The 27,845-nt window shown below is 41.8% G+C and overlaps 1 protein-coding gene across 2 annotated transcripts; it reads left to right on the forward strand.

Moving 5' to 3' along the window:
- Nucleotides 1-14,443: 14,443 nt before the first annotated feature.
- Nucleotides 14,444-21,356, forward strand: LOC121286198 (coiled-coil domain-containing protein 71L-like). Of its 2 annotated transcripts, XM_041203198.1 has the most exons (3): nucleotides 14,472-14,483; nucleotides 14,619-16,634; nucleotides 21,241-21,356. In XM_041203198.1, the coding sequence occupies exon 2, from the start codon at nucleotides 14,699-14,701 to the stop codon at nucleotides 15,260-15,262; it is 564 nt and encodes a 187-aa protein (XP_041059132.1). In that variant the 5' UTR covers nucleotides 14,472-14,483; nucleotides 14,619-14,698; the 3' UTR covers nucleotides 15,263-16,634; nucleotides 21,241-21,356. The 2 variants fall into 2 exon arrangements, with proteins under 2 accessions (XP_041059131.1, XP_041059132.1); XM_041203197.1 differs by having other exon boundaries at nucleotides 14,444-16,634.
- Nucleotides 21,357-27,845: the final 6,489 nt, after the last annotated feature.

A 27,845-nucleotide genomic window follows, 5' to 3' on the forward strand; every position in this document is an offset into this window, starting at 1 on the left:
AAAATAAACAGAACTACAGCCATGATTCCATTCTCTACTTGCAAGATAATTATGGATGACAAAGGCCATCTAGCCCAGCTCATCCCATGACATATGAACATACGTATTAGGAGTAGGAGTAAGCCATTCCGTCCCTCTTGCCTATTCTGTCATTTGATAACATTGCCTACATTATATCAATGGCTATTACAACTCAAGTGTTGAATTGGCTGTGAAGTGATTTGGGGCATTATGGAAGGCGCTATATAAATGTAGGTTTTGTAATTCTTTCATCACACCTGCACGCAGTAGGCAGAGTGACAGTAGCAATGGTGAAATTGGAAGCCTAATGCTGAATCTTTAAGGGTAATTAATCACAGAGTAATTAACTGATGTTAGGAAAGTGGCAACAAAGAAATTACTACATCTCCAAAACAATTCAACTCTTTAGCTAATACAACCTTACCATTCTGACTTCTCTGGCACCAGCCCACAATATACCATAATTGGCATCTGCCCTTTTTATGCTAATTGTAACATCCCAAGGATTTGTCAATGAGACATATACCAGTATCTAGGGAAAATGTACATTGAATTGTTGATCTGATTTTTTCAGAGAAAAATGATACATGGTACAAAAACTCAGTGCAGCCTTAACACAAGAATTGGATTGTTTCCCCTTTCCCTAGAAGCTGTCATACAAATTGTGTTATAAACTGTGAATTTACAACCTATCTGGGAGGAACCTAGGATGGAGTAGAGATTTGCAAAACCGTTCTTTAAGTAAACTCCTCATGACAAATTGGGATTTCATTCCCAGACTTTGCAAGAGTAATAAAACTGGCGATAGTCAGTCAACAACCTGGTTTGCATCAACCTGGTTTTTAGTTTCTTACATTTTGATGAGGTCCAAGATTCTCAAGCATCTGATCTGTCATCACAGCATGTTATCAGAATTGCGTCTATTTTAGGACATAATGAAAATTTAGACTGCTATTTATATGTCAGTTTAAAATCAAAAGTGAATTTTGAGACATGTATAGTATTTAGTTTTATGGTACTAAACCTTAAAAGTGACCCCACCCCTTCACCTCACCCCCTTTCATCTACATCCTCTCATCTCATTCCTACCCACTCATCTTACCCCACCACCTGCAACCCCCACACCAATCCCCTCACTTCACCCCCATTAACCTCACCCTTACCCCCTCATCTCACCCCCCCATACACCCACTCCCTCACCTCAACCCCATTCACCTCACCCCGCACCCCACCCTCCCATACTCCCACCCCTTCACCTCACCCCCCCACCTCATCCCCACCCCTTCACCTCATACCCAACCCCACTATAGCCCCTCAGTTCAGGCCCCACCCCTCACCTCACTCCCCACACACCCCCACCCCGCACCTCACCCCCCCATTCTTATGTTACCTCCCACCTCATCCTCCACACCCTCACCTCACCCCCATCTCTTCACCTCATACCTCATCCCACCCCACCATACTCCCTCACCTCAGGCCCCCACCCCATCACCCCAACCACCCACACACCTTTAACCATCATGGCACTTCCACCTCACCCCAACCCCTTGAGTTAAACACTTCAGCTGAATTGTCTTTCAGCCTTTCTTCCTGAACAATGTTATCAAATACAGTGTTAGCTAATAGGATTTCCACACCTTCTCCCTGCGTTTGAGCTTCCTGTTCTTCTTGTTTCAATCTATGAACCTGTGAGCTCATTATCACACGATCTGGAAACAATCCAGGAAGCTCTCTCTGCAACACTTCTGTTGAAAACATGTCTACAGGCTGCTCAACTACTATAGGCATCACCCACAGCTGTGATCCAGCTAATCCAGCTATATCATTACCCAGAATAAATTGAACCCCTGCAATGGGCATTTTTTCCACTACTCCAACAATCACCTCATCTGTTTTCCACTTATTCTTTAAATTTACCTTCCACAATGGAATAGGTTTACCATCTCCATGAACCCCACTTATTATCACCTGTTTCTGCAATACTCCCTCTGAACAACAAATGTCACTATCCCATAACATTAAGGATTCACTAGCCCCTGTGTCTTAAAACATCTTTACTTACTCAACCCTCTACACATGGAAAGTCTTTCCCTTCACACACAAAATCTTTAAACACTTCTGCAACCTGCTCCTCCAAATTCTATTGGGTAAATTGTGAACATATTCCCACTTCTTTACCTATCACTGATGCTGCCTGTTTTACCTGTCCACAAACCACTGTTTTTTTCCTGTGCCTGAACCTCAGAACTCATGGTACTTTTACTCCTAGAACTTTTCTGCACGTGTATAATTCCAACAGATTTTCCTTGCAATTTCCAGCACACAGATGTCTTATGTCCAACTTCATTACAATGAAAACATCTCAATTTTTGAATGTCACTTCTACCCTCAGCGCCTTCCTTTTTATTCTGAGAAAAAACTTCCTGCGAATTTCCACCTACTCTTCTCTTTCCTGACTACCCACCTTCCTTTCACCTTCCCACTTTCTATCCTTTTCTGATTTAAAGAGGTGACAGAAAAAAGGTTTAGCTCTATGAACTAATTCATAATCATCAGCTATCTATGCTGCTTGTCTTACCGTTTGAACCTTCTGCTCCTCCACATGAGTTCTCACTACTGAAGGAATTGAGTCTTTAAGTTCTTCCAACAGGATTACCTCTCTAAAAGCTGCATATGTTGTCTCTATCTTTAATGCCTGTATCCACCGGTCAAAATTACTTTGTTTTACTCTTTCAAACTCCGTTTAAGTTTGCCCAGGCTGTTTTCTCATATTCTTAAATTTCTGCCTGTATTCCTCAGGAACCAACTCATATGCATTAGATAGATTCTTGATTGGTAAGGGGATCAAAGGTTATGGGGAGAAGGCGGGAGAATGTGGTTGAGAAACTTATCAGCCATGATTGAATGGGGGAGCAGACTCGATGGGCCGAATGGCCTAATTTCTGCTCCTATGTCTTATGCACTCAAAATAGCCTTTTTTTAACCACTTTATAATTCACCGACATTTCTTCTGACAATGAAGGATAAACCCCATGTGCTTACCCACAATGTCCGGTTTTCCTGTGGCCATTTCATCTGTTTAGCTTTCTTCTCAAATGAAATAAAGAATGCTTCCACATTTCTTTCTTCATATTTTGAAAGAGCTTGTAAAAATTTAAGCATCTCCCCACTGTGTTTTGGGTTAAAGGTTTTTTCCTCATCAGAATTTTCCTCAGAACCTGAGATCCCTTTTTTAGCTTCAAGCCTTTTAAACTGGTATGCCCTTTCTCATGCCTTCTCTCTTTCCCTTGCATCTCTTTCTTTATCCTTCTCTCATCCCTGTAATTCCAATTCCAGCTTCCTTTCTTTCTCCTGCCTATCCGCTTGCTCCCTTTGAAAGGCTTATTCTTTTTCTTTCTCTGCCCTTTCTTTTTCGGTTGCCTCTAGTTCACATTTTTTCATTTCCTTTGCTTGTCCAAGTTCAAGCTTCTCCATTTCTAACTGAAGTCTCACTACCTCCAGCTGTGACTCACTAGTGTCAGGTAACACTTCCAACTTTGTGCTATACCTTCAATTATGTCTGCTTTCTTACACCTTGCAGGTATTCACAATTGTAACATAGCCACCAATTCAATTAACTTAACTTTAGTTACCTTTGTAAACCAGCCAAAGTTACACCTTCAACTCCCTGACAAGTCTTAGCAACTGCTAAGCCATATTGCAGAATCACCACTTCAAAGAAATCTCACACCAACTCCTGAATTCAAAGTGCTTCTCGTACTCGTAATCTTAAGATTCACCAACTCTAACCCAATCAAGGAATTTCAAATATATCCCACAAAGAGCCCCCAACTTTGTTATGGCACAGTTCATGGTAAATGCTGAGCTGCTCAAATCCCAAAGGGAAACTTGAAACAACGGCCACAACTGTTTTGTAATTTGTATAAATTTCAAGATGTGTGCCTTGAATTTAATACTAATAAGACCCCCAAGTCTTACAGGTTTTTATAAAACTAGATTAAACGCTTATTAATAAGAGAAATGATTTTAAAACACATACATATGACTGCAAATTACTACGATAATAACATCTAAATCCTCCACTTGACCTGACTCCCAGTTACACTTTTCTTAAGGCAAAAGTAAGACACATAGGGAAAAATTTTGCCCTCATCGGGGGGTAGTGCAGGAGCAGGCGTGTCTGATTGGTGCCCCCAATTGGGGGCGCACTGCCATTTTATGTGGGCGGGCCAATTAAGGCCAGCCCAGCATAATGTCCGCCAGGATGTTACCTGGGATGAAACATTTAAGTTATGAAGAGAGGTTGGATAGACTTGGTTTGTTATCATTGGAGCAGAGAAGACTGAGGGGGCGACCTGATCAAGATGTACAAGAGTATGAGGGGCATGGACAGGGTGGATAGGGAGCAGCTGTTCCCCTGAGTTGAAGGGTCAGTCACAAGGGGGCATAAGTTCAAGGTGAGGGGCAGGAGGTTTAGGGGGGATGTGAGGAAAACATTTTACCCAGAAGGTGATGACGATCTGGAATGCACTGCCTGGGAGGGTGGTGGAGGTGGGTTGCCTCACATCCTTTAAAAAGTAACTGGACGAGCACTTGGCACCTCATAACATTCAAGGCTATGGGCCAAGTGCTGGTAAATGGGATTAGTTAGGTAGGTCAGGTGTTTCTCACGTGTCGGTGAAGACTCGATGGGCCAAAGGGATTCTTCTGCATTGTGATTCTGTGAGGAGGCGCTACGTGCTCCCTGTGCGGCCGGTGGGGGGGGGGGGGGTTGGTGCAGGAATTCCCTCAGCCAGGAGTGAGCTCTTTCGCGCATGCATGCAAAAGAACGCACTGATCTCCCTGAGGCTAAGTGTTGCCTCAGAGAGATTGGCTCTGAATTTAAAAATGTTAAAGAAACGATAGCAAAATTTCCCTGACATATGGGACATGTCCATCACTTTTACTGAAACCCTTATTAATATTTAAAAACTCTCATGAAACCTCATCCCACCCATGGATGAGGTTTCATGTTTTTTCTTAAGCCCACCAAGGCTCCAGGCCTGCCCACCAACCTTAAGATTGGACTGACAGGTCCACTAATTATGTCAATTACTTTTTAAATGGCCTCAATAGGCCGTTGACAGGTCAGCAGGCACGCAGCTGATTCGGCTGCGCCCTCACCGACCTGAAAATGGAAATGATGTGGGGTGACGTCGGTAGTTCCACCCGACCTCATCCCGTGTCATTTTAGGCATCAGCGAGTGGGCCCCGCCCCAGTCGCTGACTGGAAGATCCTCCCCATAGATTTTAAAAGGGCATGGCAAAGAAACATGATAACAAAAACAAAAATACATGGAAAAACTCAGCAGGTCTGACAGCATCTGTGGAGAGGGATACAGTTGATGTTTCGAGTCAGAATGACCCTTCATCAGAACTGAGACATATAGAAATGAGATGAAATATAAGCTGGTACAAAGGGGTGGGACAGGAGAGCTCAATAGGGGGCCAGTGATAGGTGGAGGCCAAGAAGAGGCTGTCAAAGATGTCATAGACAAAAGAACAAAGGGGTGTCGATGGTGGTGATATTATCTGAAGGATGTGCTAATGAGGACATTAAGGGAAGCAAGACCATAAGACCATAAGACATAGGAGCAGAAATTAGGCCATTCGGCCCATCGAGTCTGCTCTGCCATTCAATCATGGCTGATAAGTTTCTCAACCCCATTCTCCTGCCTTCTCCCCGTAACCTTTTGATCCCCATACCAATCAAGAACCTATCTATCTCGGTCTTAAATACGCTCAATGACCTGGCCTCCACAGCCTTCTGTGGCAATGAATTCCATAGATTCACCACTCTCTGGCTAAAGAAGTTTCTCCTCATCTCTGTTCTAAAAGGTCTTCTCTTTACTCTGAGGCTGTGCTCTCGGGTCCTAGTCTCTCCTACTAATGGAAACATCTTCCCCACGTCCACTCTATCCAGGTCTTTCAGTATTCTGTAAGTTTCAATCAGATCCCCCCTCATCCTTCTAACCTCCATCGAGTATAGACCCAGAGTCCTCAAACGTTCCTCATATGTTAAGCCTTTCATTCCTGGGATCATTCTCGTGAAATTCCTCTGGACCCTCTCCAAGGTCAGCACATCCTTCCTGAGATACGAGGCCCAAATTTGCTCACAATATTCTAAATGTGGACTGACCAGAGCCTTATAAAGCCTCAGCAGCACATCCCTACTTTTATATTCTAGTCCTCTGGAAATAAATGCCAACATTGCATTTGACTTCCTAACTACCGATTCAACCTGCAAGTTAACCTTAAGAGAATCCTGGACTAGGACTCCCAAGTCTCTTTGCACTCCAGATTTCTGAAATTCTCTCCCCATTTAGAAAATAGTCTATGCCTCTATTCTTCCTACCAAAGTGTATGACCTCACACTTGCCCACGTTGTATTCCATCTGCCACTTCTTTGCCCATTCTCCTAACCTGTCCAAATCCTTCTGCAGCCTCCCTGCCCCCTCAATACTACCTGTCCCTCCACCTATCTTTGCATCATCTGCAAACTTAGCCAGGATGCCCTCAGTTCCTCCGTCTAGATCATTAATGTATAAAGTGAAAAGTTGTGGTCCCAACACTGACCCCTGCGGAACTCCACTAGTCACCGGTCGCCATCTTGAGAAGGACCCCCTTATCCCTGCTCTCTGCCTCCTGCCAGACAGCCAATCTTCTATCTATGCTAGTACCTTGCCTCTAACACCATTGACTCTTATCTTACTGAGCAGCCTCCTGTGCGGCACCTTGTCAAAGGACTTCTGGAAGTCCAAGTAGATAACATCCATTGGCTCTCCTGTGTCTAACCTACTCGTTACCTCCTCAAAGAATTCTAACAGATTTGTCAGATATGACCTCCCCTTGATGAAACTATGCGGTCTTTGCCCGATTTTACCATGCACTTCCAAGAATTCTGAAATCTCATCCTTAATAATGGACTCTAAAATCTTACCTACGACCGAGGTCAGGCTAATCGGCCTGTAATTTCCCGTCTTTTGCCTCATTCCCTTCTTAAACAGGGGGGTTACATTAGCGATTTTCCAGTCCTCTGGGACCCTCCCTGACTCCAGTGATTCCTGAAAAATCACCACTAACGCCTCCACTATCTCTTCAGCGATCTCCTTCAGAAATCTGGGGTGTAATCCATCTGGCCCAGGTGATTTATCCACCTTCAGACCTTTCAGTTTTCCTAGCACCTTCTCCTTGATAATGGTCACCATACTCATCTCTGCCCCCCCCGACCCTCTTGAACTTTGGGGATGTCACTCATGTCTTCCACTGTGAAGACTGACGCAAAGTACCTATTCAGTTCCTCCGCCATTTCTTTTTCCCCACTACTACTTCTCCTGTGTCATTTTCCAGCAGCCCAATGTCCACTTTTGCCTCTTTCTTACCCTTTATATATCTAAAAAACTCTTGCAATCTTTTTTTATATTACTGGCTAGTTTACCCTCATATTTAATCTTCTCCCTCCTTATTTCTTTTTCAGTTGTTCTCTGTTGGTCTTTGTAGGCTTCCCAATCCCCTGGTTTCTCACTGCCCTTCACCGCATTGTATGCTTTCTCTTTAGCTTTTATGCTGTCCCTGACTTCCCTTGTCAGCCATGGTTGCCTCGTCCTCCCTTTAGTATGCTTCTTCTTCTTAGGGATGATTTTTTGCTGTGTCTCCCAAATTACTCCCAGAAACTCCTGCCACTGCTGTTCCATTGTCTTTCCTGCTAGGCTCATCTCCCAGTCAATTCTGGCCAGCTCCTCCCTCATGCCTCTGTAGTTGCCTTTATTCAACTGTAATACCGTTACATCGGATTCCAGCTTTTTCCTCTCAAATTGCAGGGTAAATTCTATCATATTATGGTCACTTCCTCCTAAGGGTTCCTTCAGCTTAAGCTCCCTTATCAAATCTGCCTCATTACAGATCGCTAAATCTAGAATTGCCTGTTCCCTAGCGGGCTCCACCACAAGCTGCTCCAAAAAGCCATCCCGTAGACATTCCAAAATTCCTTTTCTTGGGATCCACTACCAACCTGATTTTCCCAGTCTATGTGCATATTGAAATCCCCCATGATCACTGTAACCTTGCCTTTCTTACATGCCTTTTCTATCTCCTGGTGTACCTTGTGCCCCACATCCTGACTACTGTTCGGAGACCTGTACATAACTCGCATTATGTTTTTTTTAACCTTTTTGGTTCTCAACTCTACCCACACAGATTCTACATCATCTGACCCTACATCATTTCTTGCTATCGATTTAATTTCATTTCTTACTAACAAAGCAACCCTACCCCCTCTGCCAACCTGCCTATCTTGTCGATAGGATGTATATCCTTGGATATTTAGCTCCCAATCCTGATCCCCTTGCAGCCATGTCTCCGTAATGCCCAGCACATCATACTTGCCAATTTCAATCTGCGCCACAAGCTCATTTACCTTATTTCATATACTGCGTGCATTCAGATACAACACCTTCAGTCCTGTATTTCCTGTCCCCTTTCTCATTGTCGACCGCTTATCTGATGTGCTTGAAGTTAGATTCCTAGCCCTTTCCAAACACTCTATCCTATTTTTGTGTTCTGGATACTTTAATAGCCTCTCCTGGGCTCTCCTTTCTTTTCAGTTTTTTCATAATTTTCCATGAAGTTGAATCCACTCCCCCCCCCCACCCCGACCCCCCCTACCCCCACCCCCCACATGCTAACCTGCTACTTTGTTTCCCATTAGTCATACTTCTTGGAGTTTTACCCTTCCCTTCTCCCCCCCCCACTTTCTAGTTTAAAGTCCTGTTGACCACCCTTTTTACCTTTTTCGCTAGAACATTGGTCCCAGATCGGTTCAGGTGGAGACCGTCCCAACGGTACAGATCCCTCCTGTTCCAATACAGATGCCAATGCCCCATGAAATGGAACCCCTCTTTCCCGCAGCACTCCTTTAGCCACATGTTTACTTCCCTTATTCTCGCGTCCCTATGCCAATTTTCACGTGGCGGAGATTATAACCCTTGAGGACCTGTTCTTTAATTTAGTTCCTGTTGCTGATAATCCCCAAACAGGTCCTCTTTCCTAGTTTTACCTACGTTATTTGTCCCGACGTGGACCACAACAACTGGATCCTCCCCCTCACTCTCCAATATTCTTTCAAGCAGATGTCCCTCACCCTGGTACTGGGCAGGCAACATACCATGCGGGACTCTCCATCCTGCTTACAAAGGAAGCTATCAATTCACCTAATTATAGAATCCCCTACAACTACCACTTGTCTTTTTGCTCCCCCCTCTTGAATGGCCTCCTGTGCCACGGTGCCATGGTCAGCTGGCTCATCCTCCCTACAGCCCTCTTCCTCATCCACACAGAGAGCAAGTACCTTGTACCTGCTGGACAAGATCAAGAGCTGAGGCTCCTCTGTTCCTGAACACAGGATCCCTCTACCTGCCTCACTTGCAGTCACACCCTGCTGACCCTGACCACTGACCGGACTTGAGGTACTTAATCTACCGGGTGTGACCACCTCCTGATACAAAACGTCCAGGTAACTCTCTCCCTCCTGGATGTGCCGCAGCATCCAGCGCTCGGACTCCAGCTCATCAATTCTGAGCCAGAGTTCCTCCAGCAACAAACACTTGCTGCAGATGTGGTCACTGCGGCTCACAATGGGATCTGCCAGCTCCCACATCATACAGCTACAGCACATCACCTGTCCAGCCATCTCTACTTAGATAATTAATTTATTAATTAGCTTTGCACTTTTTTTTTCAAATTTGTTGCAGATTTCCTACCAACCAATCTGGTCACAGCTTTCCTGTGACTTCATTTTTTTCAGTTTTGGCTTCAGTTCTTCTGTGCCCCAAGGTCACCGTTCTGGTTCTCCTCTCTCCAAGTCTGCTCACAGGATTTACTCACCAATCAGCTGCTTTTTCTTTAAAATCCACTTTCAGAAGGGAGGTCTGGTGCACTTATGAAGGCACTGCCTCTTCCTCTCTCTGTTTTTTTAGGTTTGAGGAGGAGGGAGGGATGGAAACATTACAGCAATGTAATGTTTGGGGCTATTCCGTTCTTTGACAATGGGTCCTCCTCGATTCCCTCCTGAGTCACGGTGGCTGCGATGACTTCTCCCAGAATGCTTCAGTCACTTCTCACCAGAGCCTTCTGTTGGATGTCCTTCCTCCTGTTGAGTGCAAGAGTCCTTCTCCTCAATTCCCTCCTGAGTCGCGGTGGCTGCGATGACTTCTCCCAGAATGCTTCAGTCACTTCTCACCAGCGCCCTCTGTTGGATGCTAGTGACAGATGGCCCTAGTGCGGGCAGGGTTGGGGGGAAGGAATCGAAATGGACTAAAAGGTGGAGATGAAACAATAGGTCAAAATAAATTTTAAAATAGGGGGGAAAAGAAAAAAATAGTGTAAAAAAAAATAAATGATTGGAAAAAGGGGGATCGGAAAGGGGGTGAGGATGGAGGAGAGAATTCATGATCTGAAATTGTTGAACTCAATATTAAGTCCGAAAGGCTGGAAAGTGCCTAGTCGGAAGATGAGGTGCTGTTCCTCCAGTTTGTGTTGAGCTTCACTGGAACATTACAGGAGGCCAAGGATGGACAAGTGGGAATGAGAAACATGATACCCTGACAATACAATTCTAAGTGAGTCTTAACTTCAATGCTTTGTAGACAGCAGCTTGAGGCATAGATGGTGAAGGCTTTGCCCATTGGTTAAATCCTAAAATGCCTACCCTTACACAGAGCCTTCGCTCCTTTATACATATTTTCCCCTTTGAATGCAAATTCCCATTGTTTCACTATGTCTTTGGACTTTGCCTTTCTGATAATAAAAATCTCTCATAGTACTACATTTTATCAGTAATCTTTGGAAAAAATAAACACACTGTTTCTAAACTTCACCTGACGAGGTTACACATTTCACTCCCTCTTTTGAGGGTTTATTTAAAAATGCAAATGTTCCCTTGATACCTATGTTTATCTACTTAACATTTCAAATCTAGCTCATCTTCTACCACATCAAAGCCTTCAGACCAGCATCCTTTAATCCAATTAAGTCTCACACACATACACAGACACATATAGACACAGATACCATTATTTTACAATAAATTCCAATAACATTATGAGAATTATTATTTCTTCCTGACAGTTCTCACAGAATTTTTCATAAAAAGGCAAAATGCTGTCTGCAAATATAGCTACAAACTAATAACTGAATCAGAACAATTACATCAGTGAATTCTGCAAATCTAGTGAGGATTTGTTTCTTTAAAATTTAATACACTAAATAAGTTATTTAAAGCAATTATGCAAATACAAAACATAACAAGCATCCATTGGATAGAATACAGATTCAACATCAAAGTGTACTTGTGACCTGCACTGATGTGCATAATTAGAGTGAACATTAATGAATATTGCATATATCAATTGTCTACACATTTTACGTTCATACTGATGGTATAAACGGAAGATATGCAATGTTATCCAACAATATGATATACAAGTCCCTGGTTCCTCGCAGTTTATTTGGTTGGATCTGTCTGCAAAGAAAATAAATTGGAATTATATATTTGGATAAATATTATTAATGTTGATGAATACTATATCAAATGCAGAAGTTTACTCTTCAGTTGAACATGTTGCAAAATAATAACATCTTTTAAAATCATGTATATTGATCACAAATGAAGGTGATGAAGCTATAAATGCCGTAATAACATAATACTTGTGAGACAAACCAAGCCTATGTCCAAAAATATATATTGTCTCATGGCTGGGCTCTTGGCATTATATAAATGCAAATCTTTCTTTTTTTTAAAACCGTTGCACAATGATGTCTGACAGAGCTGCCACATCTCGTCTGGAATTTCTAGCAGCCTTCTCTCTTACGAGACAATGGTTTGCACCTTGATAGTCAACTCTGTGTTAAGCATCACCTGGTGTAGCTCAGGAGCCCCCACGGTGACAGGGCACTCTCTGCCTCACTTGCTGCAGATGAAGTTAGTGGGCTGAGAAGTTGCAGAATTCACTGACGTCTGTTTGCTGTGGGCCTTCTTCTCAGACAGCTGAGATTTTTGTTTCTCACCTCTTCCGATGCGTCTCTGAGCAGTCAGCCTCCAGAGGTCCTGGCCATTGTCAGCTCTCCCCAGTTGGCTGTGTCAATGTCTGCCATCATCGTATCTCACTTGAAGGTATCCTGTAGCAGAAGTATGGATGTCAAGCAGGTCGTGACCAAGTGGCCAGTACACTGTACAGAAGGGCTTTGGGTATATGACTGTCATCCATTTGATAAACATGGCCAAGTCATCATCGACAGTTGGTTTATTCATGAGTGTATGCTGATGGAATAAGCATACCCCAAGACCCTGAGTTGGTGACCTTGTCATGCTAAGAGATGCTGAGAATACGATTGAGACTGCAAAGCTGGAAACTGTTCAGCCTTTTTTCCTGCCTAGCATTAGTTAGCCACATTCTCATTAATGAGTGCACAGAGGACACAAGTTTGGTAGACTTGCAATTTGGTGTTCTTGGTCAGGTTGCTGTTGTTCCACTTCTCTTACCCTGCTTGGACACGACAGCTGCACCTTTTACAATGCACCTATTAATTTCAGCATAAAGTGACAGATTGTTGGTGATTTTGGAGCCTAGCTATGTGAAGGTATCAACAACCTCCAGCACCACATTGTCAATACTGATTGCTGCTGGTATGACAACATCTTTCAATGCTGACGGTCAAACTAAACTCTTTACACTAGATCATCTCTCTGATGAGTACTTGACACACTTCTGCCTTGGATCTCAGGTGGGCAAGGATTCTGTCAGCTCTGAGATGTAAGTAGACACCCTCCATGGATGAACTGATGGCATATGACATCAACAAAGAGAATATGCCAGTGTCAGCGTTAGAATGTAATTCTGTTTGACCCCACTGCTGATCTCAAAGGGTTTGGATGTTGCCCTGTCATTGTTGGCCTTACCCTTCATGTTCTCAGAGAAGGAGGAAATCACCGAGCAGCTTCAGCATGTAGCCAGCTTTCTTCAGCTGCTTAAATAGATCACCTCTCCTCATAGGATCTTGGTGAGGTTGATAGAGGCAATGCATACTGGTCTCATTATTCAGTGACATAAAGCAAAAGGGATGATTTTAAAAAAACTGAAGTAATGACTCACATTCACATGTCAAGATCAGAGGACCATTAGGATTGAGAATGATGATCAAAAAGAGAAAATCGCTTGCAATTAGACTAATCACAAATCCATTTAATCTTATGGAGCCATCTTCAATTCCTTTAAATAGAACACATCAAATTAGAAATGAAAACAGAAAATGTTGGAAATACAGTCAGTTTGGCAGCATCTGTGGAGGAACAGAGCTGATGGATCATTGACCTGAAATGTTAACTCTATTTCTCTCTCCACAGTTGCTGCCTGCTCTAAGCACTTTCAGTATTTTCTGTTTTTATTTCAGATTTCCAGCACTTTTTTTTGCATTTGTGTGGGTCTAATTGACGACGGACGCAGAACCATTATCTCAAAGCAGATATATTTTTGAACTTAAATGAGTGACACAAATTTGTTGCAAATGAGAATTTTGGCATATGTTCTTTCCAAATGAGTAGGAAGAGTTAAGGTAGCTGGGGGGTAGACTGCGTTGTAAACGATTTGCGGGTGTTAAATCGATATTTAATTAGACCAAGTTATAAACCTGGTATTCACTTGAAATGAATATTTTTAGACCATTGAGTATTTCTGATAGAATAGAATTCAGCTTCTTTCAGTTGTTGTTACAGTGTCCCACGATGCATTGCAAAAGTTGCAGTTAATCGCGCAGAAACCTATTGGTTCAATTGAAAGGATTTAAAACATGACGGCCCAAATCCCAAACACCTGTATCAACTATTTGGAAGAGATAAACCTGGCAGGTCTCATTCTGAAGTGAGCATAGTTCTACTTGATTACATGGCTTGTGAGGATTTTGTCTTTGATCACAATCTCACTCTCAACAGTTCCTTCATTCTGCCATCAATGAGAATCACACTGTGGCTTAAAAATGTTCTTGGTTTGATGCATTGCACTCTCGAAAAAGAAATCCAGCTCCAGCGTTAGAAAGAAAGCAAGGAGTTGAAGCTTGAGGAAGGGATTTAGACCTGAAACATTGATGACTGTCTGGCTTCTGTTTCCACACAGATGTTCCATGATCTGAGTATTTCCAGCCTTTTCTATTCCTGAACCTAGTTCCATGTGTTTGTCTCACTCTGGCCATTCGCTGCCTCCTCAGCCAGCTTTGAAGATAGGCTGGGGAGTGAGTGAGTTGGCCTCCTCTGAAGGCGCTGTGTGTCGGGGCTGGGTGGAGTCACTGGGCTGACGTACTGGGAAGGGCTCCTGTTTATAAACGGGCGGCGGATGGGGCCGTTCCTCATTTTCCAGGGATATCTTGAGGGAAATGTGAGTGGCTTTTTTTTGTTTGTTGTTGGATTTCTTCCCATGTTCAGTGGGGTAGTGGTGGTGGAGGTTGGTATGTTTGTAGGTGGGGTGGGAGAAAGCTGACCCCCCTCCTCCTCTTTATCCTTTTTCTCACAGGCGAGGTCCCTGTTGCCCCCACTCCTCCCACCCCCAGTCGGTAGAGCAATTGGAAAGAGTGAAGTTCGCGAAGCCTGGCCATGGCGGTGTTCGCTGCCGAGGAGCGGGTGGTCTACTCGAGATCGCAGATGGTGTTCGCGGGAACAAAGGCGCTGGAGGATGCGCTCAAGATCTTCATGCCCAAGTGCAGCGACTTTCACAACTCGGAGGTTGAGCTGTGGGACTTCCTGTGCAGCATGAGGGAAGAGGGCTTCTCCCCGGTCATCCTCCGCAGTAAGGACGTGTACGGATATTCTTCATGCCGCTCCACGGTGCCCGAAGCAAAGCCCACGGCTGAAATTAAATCTACCGCTGAGAGGGCGCCCAGGAGTCGGCGAAGGAGACAAAGGAATGTGGGGGAGCCTGTGACTAAGAAACGCAAAAGCTGCCTCACAAAGACTTCACCTTCCCAGGTTGTGAACAGGGTTTTACGAGGCAGCTTGTCCAGGAAGACCGTGGCGTTTCGGCTAACCACCTTCCCAACCATAAAAGTTGAAGATTCGTCTTCTGATGAAAGTGTTTCCAAAGCACGTCAAAGGGCTCAAAAAATTCTTAAAGTAAACTTGTCCCCCGTGATCAGATTAAGACCTGTGAGAGTGCCGTGATTCAGTTTCAAGTGATGGGGCATTTTTAACATAAATAATTCAAGAACATAGGATGCAGATATGATGGAAATTGGTTTTTCAAACCTATATTGTCTCATTACGTTTATGGATTTCAACAACTGTAAGCTTCGGGGAAGTGTTTTAACTTATTTTTGGACTGCCTTTGCATTTTCACAACCATACAATACTACTTGTTTACTTGTTGAGCTTGTTTTTTTTGTTCTTTCTATCTTTGTCTTGTTCCATGTCACTACCTCCTTTTTCTACGATTGGTATTGTATACATGCAACCCAAATTGGGAATGCTAATGGTATAACTAGTGATTCAAGGATGTATTCACCAGTTTACAAGGTGTTGAATTCAGTTAAAGCTGATAGATCACCAACGAACATGACTGCTGAGAGGCTACCACAAATATTTAAGCAACTGGGGACCTCAAACTGATTGCAACACCTGTTTCTTTGTCTTTTTCCTTCCTGTTATTTTTGGAATGTTTATTAGTAAATTCCCTAGTTGCTGGAATAGATTATAGATCATTACATTTACAGGGTTTGTGATCTGATGAGTTAAGAATATTTGGTGGTATCCCATCTTTCTCATGTCTTTGTTCATGATGAAAACTTGTGGTTTCAAGATTTTAAAAAGCTGCTTAGTTCTGGTTCCAAACATGAGGCAAGATGAATTAACTGAGAAACTTGAGTACACTGTCCAGTCTAACTTCAACAGATCAATTGCTAATTAGATGGCCTATTTTGGATCACAGGAGAAAGCACTCATCTTTTATCCTCCAGCATCCAAGAAAATTGCCAGTTGTGGATGGCTGATCAACATGCGGGTAGTAATTGTTCATATGTATCTTCTGATGCCTGGCTATTGTAATACAGCGTGTCCATGTTGTGGAATAGAACAACACCTTTTGATTCCTGAGTCTTGGGGTTTAATATACTGATGGAATAAATATTTTGGCTAGAAGAATCTTAGGTGCAAGGAATTCACCTTGTAGAAACTGTGCTCCCAATGCAACTGCTGATGTCTGACATCGACTAGTAGAAGTGGTACTGGGTTTTTTCCAGTGTTCCCAAACAGAAATCAGCACCACAAGTGACCCTTTTAGGAGCACACAGCTCAGGACCTGTAAATGGCTGTTTTGAGCCCGAGTCAACATGAATGATTTGTGGAAAATTTAAATGTCAGATTTGTCTTTTTTTAGGTGGAGTGGTATGCTGCCCTGAGTTGAGCTCAAATACAGGAAATTTTTCCTACACCATTATCTGAAATGGGAATCATGGATTCTGCTCATGTGGACGAGGTTGAGAGGAGAGTGAGCAAGAATTCCAGTTTTATCATTGCACTGCAACCAAATTCAAAAGAGGTGGGATAAATGTATATTAGTACATGGTAGTACCTAAAACAGATTACACAATCTAAGTACAGTAAAAAATTTTGATTTAGCAAGGACCTGCTACCAATTACAAAATTTGCATTATCATGGAAAATGGTGTACCTGCATTTTTGCAGTCCTGTTTGTACACTTGAATAATTGTATTAGTTTTCCTGATGATTTATGTGCAAAATTTTCATGGTAGGTTGTAGACTACTGTAGTGGGAGTCAGAATCAAAAGAAAGTGAGACTCTGTGGTCCAAAATAAATCTACTGTACAACCCAAAATGTCTTGCCCCTGGCCAGGTGAAAGCATTTTCTTGGTCTCTTTTGAGCTTGACATAAAATATTGATTGCTTAATTTGCAGTTTGTGAGCACGTATTTGAATTATCAAATGACAAATCAACCTTTTGCTAAATATTGGAGCCACAGAAATGAAAGTGAGCATGTAAAGGTTGTATATTTTCTAACTACACCCCTTCAGCAAATACTTGTGAATTGTTTTCATGATTCTTAAGTCCATAGATTGAATGCAAAACTATGAATTGGAACTATTTGGTCAGCACTTGAGTGATAGTGAAGGTGGGCATGCAAGAGTAGATTTTCAATGCATCACATTACTTGCATTTGCCAAAAAGTGGGTTTTTGAGAAGGGTGTTAGTGGGGGTTACGTTTTTAACAAACAGTTAACATTAAACTTTCCATAGTTGCCTCTCTAAATAGTAAAAAAAAAACGACACGGTAACCTCAATTTCTATTTTAGTCATATTATCTTCAAAATTTTAGAAAGTGAACGGCAAGAGCGGTCATATCTAACTGTTGCATGGTGCCACTGAAAAGGAAACTGGTGCCAACATTTTGTCATCCCTAAGGAAGATGTGGATCCAGAATGTATAGATAAAACTCTAATTCAAGCTGCCCTCATTGAACAATCGTGAACAGTTTGAAAATTTGCAAGCTATTTTCATGTTCCATTAAGGGAGCTCAACTCTGGTGGTTTTATACGGATTTTGTTTGTGGTTATAGACTTTGGAATATGTTGTAAGTACTGAAATGGATAGTTTTACAGTGTAGTGATTGTTTTAAAAGATTAGTATGTTAGTAAGGTAGATGGATTGAATGGGGTTTCTATTTATTAATAGTTGTTCTTTGAAAGCAAAGTTATGAATTTAATACATTTCCGCTCCCCTCCCCCCCCCCACCAAAACAAAAAAAAATCAGGGATATCACTGCCACTATTCAATGTTACCTTAGTAAAAGTCATGACAAGATGTGATGTGACAAACTAGTCAATTTGAAGAAATTCAGTTTGTAGTTGTAACCTGTTCATTTAAGGTGTGCTTGACTTACACCTGCAGCATTGGTATGAAGTTGTGCTCAAGTTGCAGTTGTAGTGCGAATACAGTCCAAACCTGGTATTGAGACGAGGTCTGACATGGTACTGGGTGGACCAAAAGTCCCACAGAGTGTGCTCTTCTTGGGAGTCAATTTAGACCTTTACATCTGATTCCCATTCCAAAGTTAGTATTAAGTGATCTTGGCTATCCACTGGCTCTAATTTTGTGGAATATGAGCAATCAATAGTTAAGATACCATAATAACTGATACTTGAGCTGTGTTGACCATAGTCGTCTGTATCCAGGATTTTCCTTCAATTTATATTCTCCTGTTACATGTTCCTATGCCAATACCTCAATAGTCTAAAGAATTTTTTAATAAATTCTTGTATCATTTTTGTAAATGGTGTAATTTTTAATGTTGAATAAAAAGGACAGTTATTTTAACTGAACGTTGATCTGTTTTCATGATTGAAACATTCAGGTTCAGCTCTTCCATGAGTTGTCTAATGACTGCAAATTCGGCTAGGTGGTCCCTTTACATGTCCCTCTTGGTGAGGGGTGTGTGTGTACGCACGCAAAACAAACAAATACTTTGGGGTAACATAATTAATCACTTTTTTTGAAGTAGAAATTATGTATGGAGGATTGTCTTGCCTTTAATATTAGAACTCAATTAACATTTTAACACTGAAGCTGATAATACAGGAACCTCTGCTATTTCAATGCATGAGTTCGTTAATGATATCCAAATTGGGTCAAATGGCGATTCCAACCCGGAGGGGATAGTTTGTAATACCATTTTCATTCATTAATTCACGGAATATGGGTGTCGCTGACAAGGCAGTTTTTATTGTCCATCCCTACTTGGTCCTCAGAAGGTGGTCAGCTATTGCTGCAAGATAATGTGATGAAAGCACTCCCACACCACAATTTTGACCCAGCAACAATAAAAGCAGCGCAATGTGTCCAAGTCAGGTTGCTGTGTGATTTAGAATTGGTGGTGTTCCATGCACTTGCTGCCCTTGTTCTCAAGGTGGTAGAGTTCATGAGTTTGGAAGTTGGTGTCGAAGAACTCTAAGCAAGTTGCTGCAGTGCATTTTGTAGATGGTACACAATGCATCCATGGTGCATTGGAGATGCAGGAAGTGAATGTTTAAGCAGGTAGATGGGGGACCAGTCAAGTGAACTGTTTTTTGTCCTGGATGATATTGAGCTTCTTGAGTGTTGTTGGGCTGCATTCATCCAAGAAAGTGGACAGTATTCCATCACAACCCTGACTTGTGCCTTTTAGATGATGGAAGGATGATTAACTTTGGGGTGTTGGGGGCAGGGGTTGAGTTAAGGGGTTAAGTATCTAGTCAATGGTGACCTCCCCACCCACCCAAAATGTTGATGGTCAGGGAATTCAACAATATAAGTCATTAAATGCTAAGGGGAGATGGTTAGATGCTTTCTTGCTGAAGATGGTCATTACCTGGCATTTAAGTGGCACATTATTTGTCACTTATCAGCCCAAGCCTGGATGTTATCAATGTATGCAGGCATTGACTGCTTTGCTATCTGAGAAACAGATTGGAACTGAACACTGCAATCATTGAACATTCTCATTCCTGATCTTTATGATGAAGGCAAGGTCATTGACAAAGCAGTTGGAACTGTTTATGCTTGGAACACTGCTCGGGGGAACTCCTACAGGGTTGCCCTGAGGCTGATATGATTTGCCTTCAACAATCACTATCAACTTCCTTTTGAACTGGGTATGACTCCAACCAGTGGAAAGCTTTTCCCCTGATCTCCATTGACTTCTGTTTTACTAGGGCTCCTTAGTACCACACTCTAGATTGCCCTTGACATCAAGGCAGCATATCTCCCCACATCTCTGGAATTCAGCTCTTTTGTCCACGTTTTGTACCAGGTTTAGTCATATTGAGGTTTGGAGCGGGGTGGTCCTGACAGAACCCAAACTGAGCATATAGATCAGAATTTTGGTGACTGAGTGCTTCTTGATGGCACTGATGATGATGCTTTTTACCACTTTGCTGCTGATTGAGAGTAGGCTGAATAACTTGAAGATTTGATACCAGAATTAGTTTACAGTAATACATATCTGGCAAATCTGAGTCATGATGCTAACTCCATTTCACTCCCATCAAGAAAAACACAATTCTTCATAAATCTAGCAGCACAGAGCTCTGTTATTGACCATGTCAGGCAAATATACGTGTGAGGAAGCTGACTGTCCTGTCATATTTTTCCTAATGAAGTTGAAAATAAAGCTTTTTTTCAAAAGGTCCTAGGAGAGGTAAAGGTGATCTCACATTTCGTCCCATTGACCTGTAACTATTGAATGTGATTGCTTAATTTACACAATGATCAGAAAAATAATCTAAGGCCCCAAATCCAAAGTTAAAACCACGTGTGATACATGAAACAAAAACGCAGAATATTGTTTCCACAGTATTGCTGAGCTGCAGTAAAAGCAAATTAATTGTTCATTGATCTCTCGTTTGTTAGATCTTTGTCCAAAATCCCTACTGCATTTGCCGATATAACAAACAGTGACTGTATAATGTTATACATTCTGTATTATGTATTTTGGAATGCTCCTGCGTGATATGATAAGCTGTACAAATGCAAGTTTTGTTTGCAGCCAGATGCATATTGGAACATGGCGGCTGCTGAGGTGCTGGGGTCCTGGTAACCAACTATTAGTGAGGCCGAATATTCTCGGCTCCAAGATTGGATAGGTATTCAGGGGACTTGCTCAAAAGATGTGGCAGAGCATTTGTGATGTGATAAGTTGAGTATAGTGCGTGTTTGGAAATTGAATGTAGTCTGTGGAAGGTTTGAAGTTTGCTGGGCAGAATGACCTTTTCTGATTCTACGCTGGTTCCCCAAGCAACATTGTTTTACAAGACGGCTTTATACCTCGCCGTCCGGTGCACCCATTCAAGCGCCATTTTACTATCTGTTTAAGTGTTTCTCCTTAGATTTAACGACTGCCGTACAATAACAGATTTCAAGCATTTGCAGTATTTTGCTTTTATCATAACAGAAGATGTACTATTTTGGTTAGTGAATCAAACCATATATATATATTATTTATATATATATATATATATATTCGGATTAAAATGACTGCTTATTTTTGTTGTGAACGATTAATTCTCTGGTTTGTTACAATGGATCTGCCAAATCTCTGGCCCTGGTTTAAACTGTAACCAATTTTAATGTACATTAATTTAATGTATTTCAGTGGGAAGCAAATCCCATCCTATGGGATTGTTCTTGATTACACTCCCTTCCCAGTGACAGCCTTTAGTGAAGCTGGCTGCCTATTCCACTGCCCCGAGAGGCCAACTGAAATCTGCTGCCGCCTTTAACAATATCGGGCCCAGCAGCTGTTTGCAGCCGATTCCAATCCCAGCACTAATCGGATCATGTGTAGAGCGTTGTATATATACTCACATATATGGCATCCAGGCTGGACTGTTCATAATCGGGTAATTTTGGTTTATTTTAATGACATTTCTTATCAATTGCCCATAAGGATGTTATACACAAAACGACGCTGTCAGTATTTCACTTGTCACTAAGGGCGAAATTCCATTCGGCCAAGTCTCGAGTTCCAACGGCATCTCCAGCAAGACGTTGCAGAGCATTTGAGATTTGAGTTCACCTTTGGAAATTGGACAGCGCGATTATGAATTGCATAAGTTTGCAAGTTCCAGGCCTCATCAGCTCTGAAAATAGTTCTATTACAGAAAATAATGAGGATCAAGACAAATTTGATTGTTATGGTTCTCAAATCTTACTTTATATCAAATGTTTTCTTTCCCCTTGCTATTTTCCTTGAGGTAACTTTGGTATACTTAAGTACATTAATGTATTTTAAATACTTTTTAACTCATCCATTTCGAAATCCTCGTAGTCTTTAACACAGCCCACAGCATCTTCCTCCAGTGCCTTTGATCCGTGACTCTGCCCTAGTTTGGTTCCACTCTTCCCTATCCCACCGTTTCCAGAGCACTTGTAAAGATATAGAGTCTATTTCTGAGTTCAAATTTGCATTTTTTAAATTACCTAATTTGTTTAACACCAATTTACCATGATTTATATTTTCATTTACTTTAAGTGCAGAGAGACTTCAGGTGAGAAGATTAAATCGTCATTTGGCATTGCTGGCAGAATTGTCAGGAATTAATGAAAGGTTACCTAGCTCGCTGTTTTTCATGAGCTTGGTGAGCAGGCTACCTGAAGTATTCATGGTGATGAAAAAGACAGTGTGCCTATTGAGTTCATAGAGCTGAGATGATTGATTGACCTCCAATCACCTTTTTGTGCTAGATATGATGCAGCCAGTTGAGAGTTGGTTCCCCCGATTGCCATTGACTTCAATTTTACCAGAGCTGCTTAGTACCACACTTGGTCAAACACTGCCTTAATGCCAAAGGCAGCCAGACTCTCCTCTCACCTCTGGAATTCAGCTCTTTTGTCCATGTTTGGACCAAGGCTGTGGTCCAAGAACTGGAACTGAATATTGGTGCACAAGTTATTTGTGAGTTAGTGCTGCTCAATATCACTATCAACCTTCTACTCTTTGATTGAGAATAGACTGGTGGGATGACAATGAGTCGGATTCGATTTGTCCTTTTTAGTGTGGACAGGACATACCTGAGCAATATTGCACAGTGTTGGGTAGATGCCTATGCTGTAACAATACAGTGTAGGCTAAAGGTGTAGCTTTCTAGCCAATTGTTATTGGAGCCCATAGCCTTTGCTATATCGGTGTGCTGCGCCATTCTTGATAGTGCAAGGAGTGAATCAGAAGGGCTGAAGTTAGGCATTTGTGATGCTGACAGGCTCATGAGAAGGCAGAGGTAGATCATCCACTCAGTACTTGCTGCTGAAGATGGTTGCAAGTGCTTCAACATTTATGTTTTGCTCTCAGATGCTGGGATCCACTGACATAGAGGTTAGTATGTTTGTAGAGCTTCCTCCTCCTGTTAGTTGTTTAATTATCTACCATCATTCATAATTGGATGTGACTGGACTGCAGAGCTTTGATCTAATCCATTGGAATTGCCTAGCTCTATCTATAGTGTTCAGCTTTCACTGTTTAGCATTGAAGAAGGTACACCCTCTGATCCTGCAGCTACCACATAGGCCAGTTGAAGAGGAGAAATTACACTCTCCGATCACACAGCAACCACAGAGACTCCGGCTTCCTTTAACCAGTTTTATTAAAGTATATGCAAGGGAGCCGCAATCATTCCTAAGAATGAGGACCCAGCTCCCAAATTGATTACATTTAATTACTTTTGTACTTTTTCTTATAATACATTTGAATACATCCAATCAGTAACCGACTCACCAGTCCCATGCTAACTCTATCCAATTGCGTACATAAACATGTGATTTTGCTAACCAATTATTCGAAAGGATGTATACATAATTATATTATCCAATCAAAATTAAAACACATATGCTTGGTTCTCACAACTCAAGACTGTTTGTGTTTCATAAAAGCCCCCTCTTTGTCCATTGTTCATCTTCCCATATCTAAGCTAAAACCACTTGCCCCTTCCCTATGTGAGAGGGGCGTACACTTAATCTAATTTATGTCCTGCTTGTGTCTTCAGTCTAACTCTCAAGGCTGTGTCATATTCATCTGGTAATCTTCAACTCTTAATATGTTTAGCAGCCATGTCTGCCTGGAGATTTTAAGGGTTTTTCAATAAATTATTACGGTGTTCTCTTTTAGCCTTTTTAATTTCCCCCTAACAAGTATACATATTGTCCTGAGTTATAGCTTGATCAGGTTGGCACCTCATTTTAGGTAAATCCCGAACACATGACCAAACATGGTGGCAGCAGGCAGCGAGTAAAAGACCCAGAAAAAACTCCCAAGAATCAGCTACAAACCTGGCAGGCCAAAAGATCCTTAAAAGAAGGGGGGAAGGAACAGATTCAATACTCACATGAAAATCGAAGCATCATGGGTGCAACAGATGCAAGCTGAGACACAGACCCAGAGTCTGGCCAGCAGTGAGCACAGACCAGAATCAACAAGTGATACCAGTAAAGCAGCAACAATGCCAGGGCTTTGTACAAGCATGGAATCCACACCACCACTCCCAGAACCATTTCAGAGCACTGAAGGCTCTTAACACTGGGATAACTGCAGGAAAAGGTTTTCCAGATATAGGACTGCATCTGGTTTGCACAACAAGGAACAAAAGGATCAGGTCAGTATGTAACGCAGTTGGGGCTATTGCCAATGATGCAATAACGAGACAGGGATTCCTTGAGACTTCAAGCTTTTACAAGGATGCCCTCCAGGCATTTGATTAATATTTAAGTGTTTGCAAAAATTTAATTATAGAACAGCCAAAATTTAACAAGCAAAAACAAAGACCAGGAGAAAGCATGGATTCAATCATCAATTATCTGTACAGGCTGGCAGAAAATTGTGACAACATAAAATTGAGGGATGAATTGATATGTGATTTCATAGAAGTTGGGGTCCTAGATGAAGCTCTGCTGCTATTATGGACAGCAAACAAGAGATCTAACATTTATTAAAGCAGTACAAATCTTGAGGCAAACTGAGCTCAGAAAGCAAAATAGAGTGTTTGTTCACAGGGAAAGTGAGGTCCCTTGGAAATGAATGAGTGAGGCCATTCAATATGTAGGCCAGTAGAGGGGAGGCCCACCAAAATGGAAGGTTGCAAAAACAGGGAAAAGCATGCCAACCACCATCTTGAAATGCTCTTGGTGTGGTGGGAAAAACCTGCACAAGCGGGAAGAATGCCCAGAAAGGGGAGCAGAGTGCCACAATTGTAGAAAGTTAGGACATTTAAAATTGTCTGTTGATCTAAAACACAGACTGCAAAAAGTTAAAAATATTAAGGCCATATCACTTACAAGAAGTGGAAGAACCACATAAAAAGGAAATAACTTTCTTAGGGAAAGTACATGAAACAGAAAATAAATATTAGAGCATTAAACTTGAAGTGAATGGACACCCCACAGCGTTTAAGTTAGACACAGGGGCAAGTGTTTCAGTCATAATTGATGAAGTAAAGTGGCTTAAGCACATTACACTTACAGCCATCATCCATCCAGTACAAGGTCCAGATGGGACTACACTGAAAGTCATAGGACAACACCTGACAAAATTAAAATATAAGGATAGAGAAATCATTAAACCTCGGTACATCATACAAAACCAAGAATCATCGTTATTAAGCAGGAAGGCACACTTACAATTGAAGCTGATCTATAAAGTTGAAGTTGCTGATGAGTGGTACAGTAGCATATTCAGGAATGGATTTCCAAGATTAATTACAGGCTTGGGAAAAGTGAAAAATGAATACCATGTTATCCTAAGAGCTGTTGCTAAATGAATTTTCCTCTTCACACTGAGGAAGGTCCCTCTCCTACTTTTGTATAAAGTCAAGGGTGAAATTGAGCACATGCTACTGCCAGGGGTTATCTCTCCAGTTACCATACTGATGAAGTGGTGTTCTGGAATGGTCACGCTCCTAAAGCCAAATGGCTCAATGAGAATCTGCATGGATTTGACTCAACTAAACAAATCAGTGGAACGTGAGATCCAACCGATGGCACCAGTGGATGAGAGTTGCCGAACTAGCTAAAAGTACCCTATTTAACAAATTAGATGCAAACAGTGGATTTCGGCAGTTGCCTCTGAATTCAGATTGCTGACCAATTTTATTCCACTTTTATATTATTGCTGTAATAGATTACCATTCGGAATCGCATCTGCTCCTGAAATTTTCCAGGGAGCAATGTCTCAGACCCTAGAAGGCATAAAAGGAGTAATATGCCATATGGACAACATATTCGTGCACGGATCCACAAGGGAACAGCATGACCATAGATTGAGGGCACTCCTGAAAGTTCTATAGGATACAGGTTTGACATTGAACGAGAAACGTGGAATTGCAAAGCTTATGGTTACATTTTTTGGGCACATGACGCAAGCCTCTGAAATAATAGACGACCCACAGACAACAAAGGTGATTAGAGAGTTTCCACAATCCAGGAACATCACAGAGATTCCTTGGGATAGTCAACCAAGTAGGCAAGTTCCTACCAAATTTGGCAGAAACTAATGAGATCTTGAGGCACCTGTTGAGACAAACAGTATTGCTGGAATGTGGACCAACAAAATGCTTTTGAGAAGCTGATAACTCTTTTAATTTCTCCTGACATTTTAGCGCTTTATGATCCAGAACTGCTGACCATATTAGCAGCAGATGCATCATCTACAGGTCTAGGTGCAGTTTTATTCCAAATACAAAGAGATGGTAAATATGGACTATTTTATTATGCCCCAAGATTACTTACAGACACAGAGAAAAGATATGCTACAATTGGGAAGAAAGCATTGGCAGCAACATGGATACGTGAGAACTTCTCAGACCACGTGATGGGATTGCAGTTTAAAATTGAAATTGACCACAAGTCATTAGGCACTCTTCTGAGCATGAAGGAGATTGTGAAGATGCTGCCTTGAATTCAATGCTTCACTGAGACTAATGAGGTAGATTCAGTAACTGAATATATCCAAGGGAAGTACCAGATTACAGCAGATGCACCAAGAATACTAGTTGAAGGAACCAAACTGGAAGATTTCAATTTCATCGAGGAGGAGGAAGCGTAAACATCACTCATTATTAAACACCTATCAGCTACTGTGAAGAAGCTGCAGGAGATAAAAGAACACAACAGCAAGATGACAAATGTGTCCAGGTAAAGAGATACTGACTGACAGGATGGCTAGACTATACTAACAATGCAGTACTAAAGCAGTACTTCAAACAGAGAACTCACCTCACAGCCATCGATGATCTCTTAATTTTTAATGACAGAATATTCATTCCAAGAACACTTGGGTTTAATGTTCTTCAAAGACTCCACCAAGTTTATGTGGGATAGCAAAATGTCAAGCGAGAGCCCAGCAATCATCCTGGTGGTCAGGCATTACTGGTTCTATGAGAGAAATGATTTCTAATTGTCTTAGATGTGCAGTGAACTGCCAGGAGCAAAAAGAACCACTATTACCTTCAACTTTTCCGTTAAGGCAATGGGAGTGCCTGGGAATGGACTTATTAGATTTTAAAGGCAAGAAGTTCATTGATTATTGCTTCAGGCAGATTGAAAGTGAATAGATTGCACAGCATCACGGTGAAAGCAGTTATTCAGTCACTGAAGAAAATCTATGCAACAAATGGCATTCTGGACATTGTGGCCTCAGACAATGGTCCGCAATTTGTGGATGAATTATTCCACAACTTTATGAAGAGATATGGATTCATTCACATAACCAGCTCACCTCATTATCCTCAAGCAAATAGAGAAGCTGAATGAGGTGTACAAACCATCAAAGACTTGATGGAGAAGTGAAGACTTTAATTTAGCTCTTCTGTATTACTGAACCTCTGCTACAAGATGGTTTCTCACCATCAGAGTTACTAATGGGAAGGAGATTGAGAACATAACTTCCAGCTCTGCAACAGAAACTAAAACCTAATATCACCTCAAATGATTACAAGAGGGTAGAACAGCATGAGGGAGAGCAGAGAAACAAACAGGCTCGTAACCTTCATTTCAGGCGCAGAGCATGAGACTTACCAGTGCTGAAGACTGGGGAGAGAGTATGGGTACAAGACCAACAGAAAGAAGGCATAATAATTGAAAGAGCTCAACAGCCGAAATCTTACAGGATTGGGATAGATCAGGGAACCATAAGAAGAAACCGTAGTGCCTTAATATCAATGGAAAGAAAGCCAAAAGAAACTTGGGTTTACTACTTAGATCTTGGTAGAGATA

This window comes from Carcharodon carcharias, chromosome 13 (genome assembly GCF_017639515.1).
Source record: "Carcharodon carcharias isolate sCarCar2 chromosome 13, sCarCar2.pri, whole genome shotgun sequence".
Classification (NCBI taxonomy): domain Eukaryota; kingdom Metazoa; phylum Chordata; class Chondrichthyes; order Lamniformes; family Lamnidae; genus Carcharodon; species Carcharodon carcharias.